This window comes from Mya arenaria, chromosome 15 (assembly GCF_026914265.1).
Source record: "Mya arenaria isolate MELC-2E11 chromosome 15, ASM2691426v1".
NCBI lineage: Eukaryota > Metazoa > Mollusca > Bivalvia > Myida > Myidae > Mya > Mya arenaria.
Genome location: NC_069136.1, coordinates 4,959,108 through 4,972,105, shown reverse-complemented (window position 1 = coordinate 4,972,105; position 12,998 = coordinate 4,959,108). Strand labels below are relative to the sequence as shown.

The window sequence follows — 12,998 nt, the reverse complement described above, 5'->3', positions numbered from 1 at the left end:
CAAACAGTGAAACCATAAAGCCCGCCCCATGGCGACCATGTTTGCAAACGAACTAACATGGCTGTAAGGAATCTTGTAGAGGACAAACCAAGGGACATTCCTTTAAGCTGGGTTTTAAATGGCCATGTGGTTAAGATAGAGATGTCGTGTGACGGAATATGTTGACGACGGACGGGAGGACAAAGACGGTTGAAGGATAGTGAAGCAGTACAAAAGCTCAATCTACTGTCATAGTAGGAAAAGCTTAAAACAACATCATTTGTCAATATATATTTCATTTATTGCATAATGTTTACATTAAGACGTACAAGTACAATGTTAAGACAAAAACAAATAGCGCCGCGGAGCAAATGCCATCGCACGTCTTTTATTTTTTTAGTCGAACAAGGGGCATAATTCATATAAGCATAATTTCTATAAGAGTTATGCGCCTTGCTAAACAAGTGCGTATCGTATCTGGCAACATGTGTTCCGAGTTACGTTTATATATCTTGAATGAATTTAAAGTTCAAGGGCAAGAGACATTCAACATTGTCTTTAAAACACAGTGTTGTAGGTGGAGGGCGATGAGTGTTAGGCGCAAGACCCATCGGCGAGCAAGTAACAACATACTCCTTTTTATCTTATCATAATAACTGTTTCTAAAATGTTTAAAAACTGTTTTATATCAAGTTTACATTATACATATGTGGCAGTAAATATACCTGGCATATTCAAACGAGGGAGGCATCTGTGAGACAAATACTTAACATAAATAAAATACAAAATGTTGACGAAATACAACATGCGTCTTTACACACTTTTTTTATTAGATTTTGTACTGTACCAAGTATGAAAATGATTACAAACATATTGCACTAGTCTAAATAGATTACTTGAACTAAAAAAAAATACAGACATTATATTGCGAATATATTGCTTGTATAATTCGAACATTGCTCGCTTTAAATATATTTAAGCAATTGTGATATCCTGCTGTGATTGAGTCCGTCCAACTGTAAGAAATGGAAGGCTCGGAAAAAATACTCTCCAATTAATACAATAAACAACAACATAAAAATGAAATAAAATAGAAAGCAATTTTAAAATAAGTATCCTTGACTTGTTTTAGTATGTCTGAAATATGCTGCTGTAAACTTCAGACCAGACTGGAGGTGCCACTTGTAAAGTTATATTATACAATAAATCTTCGAGTAGATTGTGGGAAGATCTGCACCGTCTTTATTACTATCATTTATAAGTTATTAAGGATCACTACATTATATAAGAAAACTACTAACCATGCGGCCTTAATTCCTTTTTTTTGATTAAACTAAATGTTTTAACACATAACATGTTTTATAAACACAGATTTATATCAGCGTCATTATTAATAAACATCTGCCCTCATAATCGTCATCGGTCTGAAAGTCATACACTTAAGCTCCGTCAGTTATTTATGTGTCCTTAAAGTGGAATTGTTGTCTGCCACTATCATAAATGGTACCCGGTTCGATCCAAGATTCACCTAATCCATGGCCTATCATAACGGGCCCCTTTTTTCGAAACCTCTTAAGCTTAACAGGCTGTAGTTTCTTATTCCAATAAGTACATACTTAAATTTGATTTTGATAAATAAAAAAGGTTTTATTGTGAATATAATAAATATTATTCTTTATTGAAGTCTAAAAACCCTTAAAGAAGTAAATATTACCGAATCATATCAAATCAAAATAGTGAGCATAGCATCATCATGTTATATCATGTTACATGTATAAGGGACTTGAGTAGTTTCGAGAAATAGGGGCCAGGTCAAGGGATCAACTAGGTTACTGGTATCCAACGCCATATTTAAGACGCCATACATTTAACTCCATATTCTTTACACAGCTTCGCCATCTTCTATCGCAATCTCGTCGCCCGACACTGATTCGTCGTCTATGATAAGGCACTTTCTCACGAGTGGAATGAAGAACAACATAACGCCACTAAATGCCACGACAATGCCCGCCACGATGAAGGAAATGTCATAACTTCCGGTGCCGTCATAAAGCCACCCTGGAAAGTGGGAATACGCATTGAACAGACGGTACACAAATTATGAATAGGGAAGTCCGAGCGTTCACTCATAATGCTTTATGACATTCCAATTTTTATTTTTATTTCTGCCATTTCCTATTTTGAGCCGAACAATATAGGTTTATCGATTTTTTCCCATTTTATAGCATATTCATGTTTCACTTATTTGACTTTAATGAAAAGCAAAAAGAAAAAGCATATGATTTAGGTATGGATAAAACATTTCAAACTAGTTAAACGATAACGCATTTTTCGCATCAACCTATATCACGCCGGGTAATCATTGGAGCAATAACATTTTGTTATGTGTTGAAAATGCTCCAACGCGTCTTCCGTTATAGTGCCAATGAGTGGAATATGGAACCATACTCACTGTTTACATCCATATTCCACTCATTGGCACTATAACGGAAGACGCGTTGGAGCATTTTCAACACATAACAAAATGTTATGGCTCCAATGATTACCCGGCGTGTATATTGTGCGACTTTAACGGCTTGATATTATAAGGAAACTATCACAAATTCACAATGGATAGACCGTCATCATGAGAACCAACCCGATCATCGTAACAAACTATATAGAGTCCAACAAGACGCCTTTATGGCTGATTTACTATAAATTCATGTATAAAATCGCTCTCTTTTGACGTAAACCACTGAGCTACCGATTTGCCTTTTTAAAGAGTGGGGAGTCCTTTAAAACAATACTTACCAGCAATTGGTGGTCCTACAAGTGTAGCTATGCCCTGGAACACAATACTTACCAGCAATTGGTGGTCCTACAAGTGTAGCTATGCCCTGGAACACAATACTAACCAGCAATTGGTGGTCCCACAAGTGTAGCTATGCCCTGGAACACAATACTAACCAGCAATTGGTGGTCCTACAAGTGTAGCTATGCCCTGGAACACAATACTAACCAGCAATTGGTGGTCCTACAAGTGTAGCTATGCCCTGGAACACAATACTTACCAGCAATTGGTGGTCCTACAAGTGTAGCTATGCCCTGGAACACAATACTAACCAGCAATTGGTGGTCCTACAAGTGTAGCTATGCCCTGGAACACAATACTTACCAGCAATTGGTGGTCCTACAAGTGTAGCTATGCCCTGGAACACAATACTTACCAGCAATTGGTGGTCCTACAAGTGTAGCTATGCCCTGGAACACAATACTTACCAGCAATTGGTGGTCCTACAAGTGTAGCTATGCCCTGGAACACAATACTTACCAGCAATTGGTGGTCCTACAAGTGTAGCTATGCCCTGGAACACAATACCTACCAGCAATTGGTGGTCCTACAAGTGTAGCTATGCCCTGGAACACAATACCTACCAGCAATTGGTGGTCCTACAAGTGTAGCTATGCCCTGGAACACAATACTAACCAGCAATTGGTGGTCCTACAAGTGTAGCTATGCCCTGGAACACAATACTAACCAGCAATTGGTGGTCCTACAAGTGTAGCTATGCCCTGGAACACAATACCTACCAGCAATTGGTGGTCCTACAAGTGTAGCTATGCCCTGGAACACAATACCTACCAGCAATTGGTGGTCCTACAAGTGTAGCTATGCCCTGGAACACAATACCTACCAGCAATTGGTGGTCCTACAAGTGTAGCTATGCCCTGGAACACAATACCTACCAGCAATTGGTGGTCCTACAAGTGTAGCTATGCCCTGGAACACAATACCTACCAGCAATTGGTGGTCCTACAAGTGTAGCTATGCCCTGGAACACAATACCTACCAGCAATTGGTGGTCCTACAAGTGTAGCTATGCCCTGGAACACAATACCTACCAGCAATTGGTGGTCCTACAAGTGTAGCTATGCCCTGGAACACAATACCTACCAGCAATTGGTGGTCCTACAAGTGTAGCTATGCCCTGGAACACAATACCTACCAGCAATTGGTGGTCCTACAAGTGTAGCTATGCCCTGGAACACAATACCTACCAGCAATTGGTGGTCCTACAAGTGTAGCTATGCCCTGGAACACAATACCTACCAGCAATTGGTGGTCCTACAAGTGTAGCTATGCCCTGGAACACAATACCTACCAGCAATTGGTGGTCCTACAAGTGTAGCTATGCCCTGGAACACAATACCTACCAGCAATTGGTGGTCCTACAAGGGTAGCTATGCCCTGGAACACAATACTTACCAGCAATTGGTGGTCCTACAAGTGTAGCTATGCCCTGGAACACAATACTAACCAGCAATTGGTGGTCCTACAAGTGTAGCTATGCCCTGGAACACAATACTAACCAGCAATTGGTGGTCCTACAAGTGTAGCTATGCCCTGGAACACAATACTTACCAGCAATTGGTGGTCCTACAAGTGTAGCTATGCCCTGGAACACAATACTTACCAGCAATTGGTGGTCCTACAAGTGTAGCTATGCCCTGGAACACAATACTTACCAGCAATTGGTGGTCCTACAAGTGTAGCTATGCCCTGGAACACAATACTTACCAGCAATTGGTGGTCCTACAAGTGTAGCTATGCCCTGGAACACAATACTTACCAGCAATTGGTGGTCCTACAAGTGTAGCTATGCCCTGGAACACAATACTAACCAGCAATTGGTGGTCCTACAAGTGTAGCTATGCCCTGGAACACAATACTTACCAGCAATTGGTGGTCCTACAAGTGTAGCTATGCCCTGGAACATCAGCAGTAGTCCGAATGAGTTTGTGAGCATTTCCAAACCCAACAGGTCAACCAGCACCACTGACGTCAGCGATACGTACACTCCTGTGAACAAAGAACGCTGGAATTAGCAAACCATGAGAAGACTGTGAGCATTTACAAGTGTCGACCGATATCATTGATGCTCACATTCATGCGAGTAAAGAACACTTGAATTACCAAACCGTGAGGTATATGGAGACAGTATAAACCTGTGTTTAATGAACGTTTCCTTCCCCGGCAGGAAAGTATCTCGACAGTTCAGTTATACTAGATATTTGAAAACGTTGTTAACTACATGTATCTTAATAGAAAATACACAATCAGACGCGTAGCTAGGGCCAATTTCGGATTACGCAGATCGATGCCGGACTGCATTAACCCATTCACCCCCTACCCCCCTTCTTTTTTTATTTCAAATTCGGGGATTTTGGTATGACAAACATCTTCGACCTGTCAAAATTGCATTACGCAACTGCATATTTGCGTACAGTCAGGTACACGCCTAACTATAGTGTACTCACCTATGAACAGTCCGAACACACAGGCGTAGACAACAAGTAGTGAGAAGTTGTAACAGAGGGGACAGAGCGCCGTGGCCACCCCGCAGATTGTCAATGCGCAGTTATACAACATGAGCCTGTTCACACCTCGACGATCCGCTAGGAAGCCAAATAGTACCCGCCCCACCGTGTTGGAAATTCCTATCGCCGAGACGAGCCATTTTGCATCCTCCTCACTAATCCCTTCGTCAACGGCACGATCGGTGAGGAATATGAACGGCATATTGAAGCCAATGCTCGTGAAAAAGTTAGAAATAACGAACATGAGGAAAACATAGTCTTTCAAAAGGCTGAGATCACACATTTGCTTGAGTGAGAAGTACAAGTCGGCGGGGATGAGACAGCAGCACAGTCTCTTCTGAATGTCCGTATGTTCGTGCGGAATGGAGGCGATCGAGGCGATGTACAGCGCTGGATGCGAGCGCTGCAGGGATATATTCATCAGACTCCCGCTGCCGTACAGGTTCCCGCCTGAAAGGGATTTTACAACGTTAGGTATGGGAAACGATTATTGAAGTTGCGTCCCTTTGACTTTAAGTTTTGGGATGTGATGCAAGAAATACGTAAAGGCAATAAACTTTTATGCACTCTTTAATGATTTACCATTAAGTAGGTTAATGTTTTTATTTGAAATGAATGCTATCAGTTGTTATTCTACAACGAATAATAGACATGCACGTGCACACAGCCAAAGGCTTTTAAGAAACAAAAAAACATAATTATGTACATACACGGCCCCTCTCTTCGACTGTAGTTTATTGTAACATTATGTAAAACAATAGCCAATGCATTCGATATTTGGACTGCAGTTTAAGTGCATATTTGTAATAATCTATGTTGATATTATTAATTTACATACAAGAATGGTCTGAACTAAATGCTCGAAATTATTTCATAGACACATTTAGAGTTCAACTTTTATTATTCGAAGAATTTACTGGATTGTAAGTGGTATATTTCTTTTTGTAACAAAGTACAATTGAGACACGACGTCACTCGAACATGTGCTATATGACGAGTGTGGACGGATATTGCTACTTCTAACATGTATAGTCATACACCTTAAAGGGACCCACCCACTGATCTCATGTTGAAAACCATTTTTTGTACACTTTGTTAAAATTGAATTATATCTTACTTTTACGAACAAAACGACAACAGAAGCGGAAAGATACTCCAATATTTTAACAAAATTTTGTAAATCAAAATAACAACATAGTTATTCACAGGCAGCTTCAATCATATTTTTCAAAACATTTTTACCAGAAGAGCTAATTTGAACTTTTTTTAGCATTGTTAACAGCATTTAGTTCACATTTCACTCGAAAAAAAATCTATGTCTGATGCTATGAATCATGAAAGAGTCCCTTTAAAGATGAAACGAGTACTGCAGCGATGTTCAAAGGAAATAGACCCTCATCACCATGTTCATGTGAGTGAAGGGTACAGAGTACAACATAGCTCATATAATTGATGCAGATTTTTTCCGACAGTGCAAACCGATGAATGCTCTTTCAAGTAGCCTAATAGTATACCTTCTGACTCATAGAACTGAAACCATCTCAATATTTTTATTCCATTTATAAGACGATTTACCAAAGCTTACACTATTATATTTCATAATAGGCGGTCGAATTTTCTGGAAAAAATATATATAGAAACGCATAATTATTTTTCATTAAAGGCGCACAATAAGTTGATGTATTAAAGGCGAACACATTATGTTGATGTATTAAAGGCGCACAATAAGTTGATGTATTAAAGGCGAACACAGTATGTTGATGTATTAAAGGCGAACACATAATGTTGATGTATTAAAGGCGAACACATTATGTTGATGTATTAAAGGCGAACACATTATGTTGATGTATTAAAGGCGAACACAGTATGTTGATGTATTAAAGGCGAACACATAATGTTGATGTATTAAAGGCGAACACATTATGTTGATGTATTAAAGGCGAACACATTATGTTGATGTATTAAAGGCGAACACATTATGTTCATGTAAAAGAACTGTTGTTTTATTCAGTTAGATGCATTATCGTGTTTATCTCTTTTGACTTTAATGATAAAAATAAAAACAACAACATATAGATACAATAATGTTAGCCTTTATGAATGTTTTCTTCATGAGTATACGTGGCCACACGTCACGTTCTGTACCTAAACCATATGCATTTTTTTCTTTTTATCATATTAAAGTGAGATAAGTTAAACACGATGATGCATTTAAAACAACAACAACATTTTAGGGGGGCATTAGACTAAAGTGTGCGCCTTTCAGGCTATAGGTCTTCTATGATCACAAATAGAATACAGCCAATCATGAATGACTTTAACGAACAGTTACCAAATAACGAATTTACTAACCAAGAGCAGTGGGGTGTCGCGCACCGCTGCGGTGGTTATAATGGTGGTGTTGGTGGTAGTGATGGTGGTCCTCTGAGTGTTGCCGCCTCACGCCCGGCGGCCGCTGCTGCCCCGTGCTGTCCACTGTGAGCGGCGAGGGGACCACTGGCTTATGCCCGCTGCCCGTCCGGTGGAGTGCCCCCTCGCTCCGGAATAACGCAGTCTCCCTACGAGGCGGCGCGTCCAGCAACGTCATCTGACTGACCACGTGATTTGGGGAGGATGGCTGAGAGGCGGTCGTGTAATCATCATCTCCGTGCGCATGCACAACTAACTCCAACTCTAAACGGTCCTTTACAAGTTCCGAATCCTTCATCATTAAGGGCTGTTTTTCCTTATTACCACCACTCTTCCCGCCTGCACCTTTAACGCCTTTCCGCCGCTGTAAAGGTCTGAACATAGCCCCACAAATAACACAGTTTAGGATAATCCCCGCCTCAATGAGAATGGCGCCGCGCCACCCAAACTCGTCAATAAGGTACTTGGAGAACGGGTTGAAAATGAAAGCCCCCAGACCGCTACCACAGACGGCAAGGCCTGTGGCAAACGCCCTCTTTTCCTCGAAGTAATAGCCGACGCTCACGATGGCCGGCAGGTATATCAAACCGAACCCCAGGCCTAGGAAGAAAGATAAAGGTGATTTTATTAATATAATTGATGAAACCAACAGTTATGAAATGTTGCTGTATAACTATTTCTAGCGACAACATTAGCACAAAAATTTATACAAGACATGTTAGGAAGTCTTGACTATCGTAACAACTGGGTCAATAAGGTAAAAACCCTATCAGATATGTATGGTTTCTCATATGTGTGGTTAAATCCAAACTCAATTTGAAGAACTGTCATTTTATGTTTAAGAATAAAGTGCTCGATGTTTTCAAGCAATCATGGTATGAAGGTATAAGCAATAGTAATACTTTCTGCACATATAAGCTCATTATGGAACGTTTTGAAATTGAACTTTATGGAGATGTTTTACCAAAGAAACTAAGAATGTATTAAACTAAGATCGCCATCACATGAACTTCAAAAGGCCGTTTGTCAAAATATGAATATCATTTATGAACCCGACAATTTTGTCTTGGAAAGAGCAAACATTCTAAATGACAATTATATGTAATACTACTACTACTACTAATTTATAACTCATGCTTATAAATCAATCTCATTATCATCTGTTTTCAATTTCTGTCTACATTACATTATTTTAGAATCGTATACACCTATACTTACCGGCTTGCAAACCTGATTGTGATCATTTTTATGCTTTTAAAATTTGCTATTTACAGAAGACTCTACATTCAACAATACTTAGTGTTCGAAATGATATTTTGTGTCATGGGCTAGCAATATTTGTCAAGGCTGTCGTATGGGGTTATTAAGAAGTCAGACGTTATTGTTTCGGCGGTTTATGGGCATTCCGCAGTGAAAAAAGAGGTTAAAATGACAAAATCATAACATGTTTTAATTCTTTTATAAAGTTTTGAAATATTAAGCAAGCATAATGTATACATCGTTTGCAAAATGTGTGATAAGGATTTGATTATATTTTACGAAAATAAAATAAAAAAGCTATAAAATGAATATGTTAAACCATTCAAAGCTTCCCAATGAATGAAGTATGGGTTTGTGGTGATTGCTTTTATTTCAAGAATGAGATTAGCATGTTAAATCGGGAAGTTTATTCATTCCACTATTTTCCACAATTTATTGAGTATCTTCCGTATTTGAAAATATATCATCAAGAAGTGTGTATAGTAGTATGCAATTTCTGAAATAAACATGTTATGCACTGTTCCGCATTCAACCGTTTTTTTTATTAAAGTGACACTTTTATTCAAAATCAATACATACACATGTATAACACACATCAATTTTGACTGATAAAACCTCAACTTCTTACTAAATAATGCATTTATGGAAAATATTAATTACTGATAACCGTGTATTTAATAGCAGAAAGCGCAAACTATTAAATGATTGGTGAATGCTGAAAGATTTACTGTGATTTGCTATAGTCTCATAAGGTAGAAATACATTTTATGCTCATTTCTTTCAAATTCAACTCGGTATCCTACATAGAAACAAATTTTTTTCTACACTTATTCATCTTTTTTTGAATATTAATCAATATCATTAATTAAGGTAAATCTTTATATCTGGAAGTAAGATTGCATCATTAAACAGTACCGTTATCCTCATTATTTATACAGATGGGCCGATTGTTTGGAACTTCGTTAAAGTTAACAACGTATTTAACGAGGTCGTTATAAGCGTGAAATAGTTGATGATATGCTAATTCATTTTAACACCGTTAATCCGAAGTCATCGGGGCCCAGATAATAACTTCGGATAAACGATATTTCAGAATATTTTTTTTTAGAAAATTCTTTGAAAATGACGGCGTTGGCGAACTATTGTCAATATTGTTAGCGAAAAATGTGTATTCGTGAATATTGCAGTGTCAGCTACATGCTGCCAACATGTTGCATCATTCAGATGAAGTACAGCTGAAACACTTGTCTCAGATCTCAATTCAATTCAAATCATTTATTTGATAAAGGCCACCGGCCCAAAACAATCATTATATACAAACAAACACAAATGAGACAATTACAGGTGAATGGTGAACACAGGTTACATGTGAAAATTATTTGGCATAGAATATATGTAGTGATAAATGTGCATATAATACCATGTACAAAGTAGAACAACCTTATATTTAGTTATGAATAAATATATATCAAATTCTTCCCGGAATTTTAAGGCATAGAAGATAAACATTGCTAAGTTATTAACAGTGCTATCTGTTGTTGTGTTCAGTAAGAGATGAAATTTATGCATGTTCGGATTATTGTAATACTTGCTGGGGAGATATTTGATCCTCAGATCATTAAAAGTAGTGCATTTCATTATGAAATGGTACTCAGTCTCAACCTCTAATTGACATATGTTACAAATTCTATTTTCATAGGGAGTATTATAATATCTGCCTTATTCAACTTCTAAATTATGGGCGGAACACCTAAGCTTAGCTAAAGCACTTCGGAACTTTCTTTTTTTTACATTATTTAAGTATGGTGCATGTCTATAATCCGTGTTCAGATTTCTGAATAGGCTAAGTTTATGAGATTCTGATATTAACCTTGTCCAATCTTGCATGTGTTGGTCTTTAAGTCTTTGCACAATGTTGTTCAAGAATATATTTTCATTTTGGACCAGCTGATCTATCCATACATAGCTATACACCGTCACATTTAATATATGTTTAACCCGTGTTGTCCAGTTCGTCCATATATTTGAGCATATTATAAACAAGGCGCACAAATCTATCATTTGGCATATGTAGTATCTTAAGCCAATATTTTATTACTTTTTTCATAGTTTGTATATACATCGGAAATCTTCCACAATCATCCAGAACTGCTATGTTTGTTGTTTTCTGAGGGACACACATATATCTTTTACACGCGTATATTTGGACAGATTCAATTGTGTTACGTTTTTCAGTACCCCATAATTCTGAGCCATATGTTAAGATTGGCGCTATTCTTGTATCAAAAATCTTAAAATACGATTTTTGGTTAAGTTGGCCAAATTTGTATAGTTTTGATAGCAACGAAATAAGTACTCGCTTCCCAGTAGTTGCCTGTTCATTTGCCATTCTTGGGAATGATAGTTGTTGTGAAAGGAAAACACCAACATATGGGAATCCGTTTACAACTTCCAATCGTTCCTTATTAAAGTACCACTTTTCAGTCTTCGAAAGTGTGCCCCCAGATCTTGTTAGAAATACTCCAGATCACAACAAGGGTCTTAATTAAACTTCCAGAGCAGGAAAAAAAAATCAGTTAACAATGATGCCGTTTATATCGTTGTTAGCTCTAACAAAGATCATAACAATTGGCCCATTTAAAGACAAAAATGAGATTTGTCAATCATGTTAGTATTAAGTGAATAGACGTCAAAATGACGTCAAGATTACAATCCCAATTTCCTGATACAGCGCATCAAAAAGAATCTATTTAATTGTTAAAAATAGTCACTACAGATATAAACATGACTGAAAAGAAAGCTAAGCATTCATGAGTTATGACATTTGGCATTATCAAGTAGTAAACACTTTTACTTTTTTTTGTAATTCTGTAACATGCTTTCGTATGTATGCATTGTATCCGTAGAGCCGGTCTATGATTACCCAGTTTATGCTTACTCGGAAATTGATGGCTTCTACGGGGGGAAATCTACAATTACCCTCAGGTGATCCTTTAGAACTTTTTAGCAGTATATCATAAAAAGTAGGGTTTTAATAAAACACAAATTGTTATTTGAAGATCACATAGTTTAGTTCCCAACTAAAGAGAGGTTGGTCTAGACGTGCTATTAAACAAGAAATAGGAGAAGATAAAACGCATAGATGGAATAATGTTTGCGGTATACTCAATAAAACACTAGTACTGTTTTTATAAAAATATAGGGTACATATGAACCCACTTTCAACCTTTGGAAACAAAAAACAAGGGTTATTATTCCGTACAAAGTCGATGACTGCATCAAAATCACAAACTAATAGTTGGCAGTATCAGTGAGTGATGGTGGAAAAAATGTTTTTATAGCCATATAATGCCTGTGCCACGAACTGATTGAGAACATTGAAGGGCAATATCAAACTGTCTTCCCAGACCAAATATATAATCACTCTAGTTGATTATAAAATTAAATCCAATCTATACAGTGACCTTGACCTTGACCTTGACCCAAGCGCACCTTCATCACACGCGGACTGACAACTCGGTGAAGGTTTATCCATTATAACTCAACCCATTTTTACATTTAATATTCAAAACTCATTAAGAAGATATCCCGAAGGCCATGTCTAATGTGTAGAAATACATATACCATTCAATGTTTCAGATAGTTTACAAAACAGAACAATTAACCAGAAGTCAGCCACATATGTTCGGTAATCAAAATAGTTCATATATTTTTATATATAATTAAAAAAAAATACCCAAAAAACTTTAAACCTGACAAGGTAAGTGTAGAGTACTGATATGAACGTGCGTTTGCGCTGCCTCTATTGAATCATGTTGTGGTTATAGAGTAACACGAAAGCACCAACAATAGTTCTGTAATCATTTTAATTTTATCATATGTTTGTAATTCCCTACATCGGACAACTTATACAATACTTTTTTGGGGGAAAGTCTTACTCTTATATATATGCCTAAGTTCGATTATGTCAAGGGGCGTAACTCTGCTGA

At 37.6% G+C, this 12,998-nt stretch overlaps 1 protein-coding gene across 1 annotated transcript in view; it reads right to left on the bottom strand.

Annotated features, from left to right (window-relative positions):
• Positions 1 to 258: 258 nt before the first annotated feature.
• Positions 259 to 12,998, bottom strand: part of LOC128219913 (monocarboxylate transporter 12-like) — a 28,179-nt gene continuing 15,439 nt past the window's right edge. Inside the window, exons 4-7 of the mRNA XM_052928080.1 lie at positions 7,693 to 8,349; positions 5,281 to 5,790; positions 4,697 to 4,822; positions 259 to 2,037 (exon numbers count right to left, since the gene is read on the bottom strand). Coding sequence (XP_052784040.1) covers positions 1,862 to 2,037; positions 4,697 to 4,822; positions 5,281 to 5,790; positions 7,693 to 8,349 — 1,469 coding nt within the window. The 3' untranslated portion in view covers positions 259 to 1,861. The remainder of the gene's footprint in view (positions 2,038 to 4,696; positions 4,823 to 5,280; positions 5,791 to 7,692; positions 8,350 to 12,998) is intronic.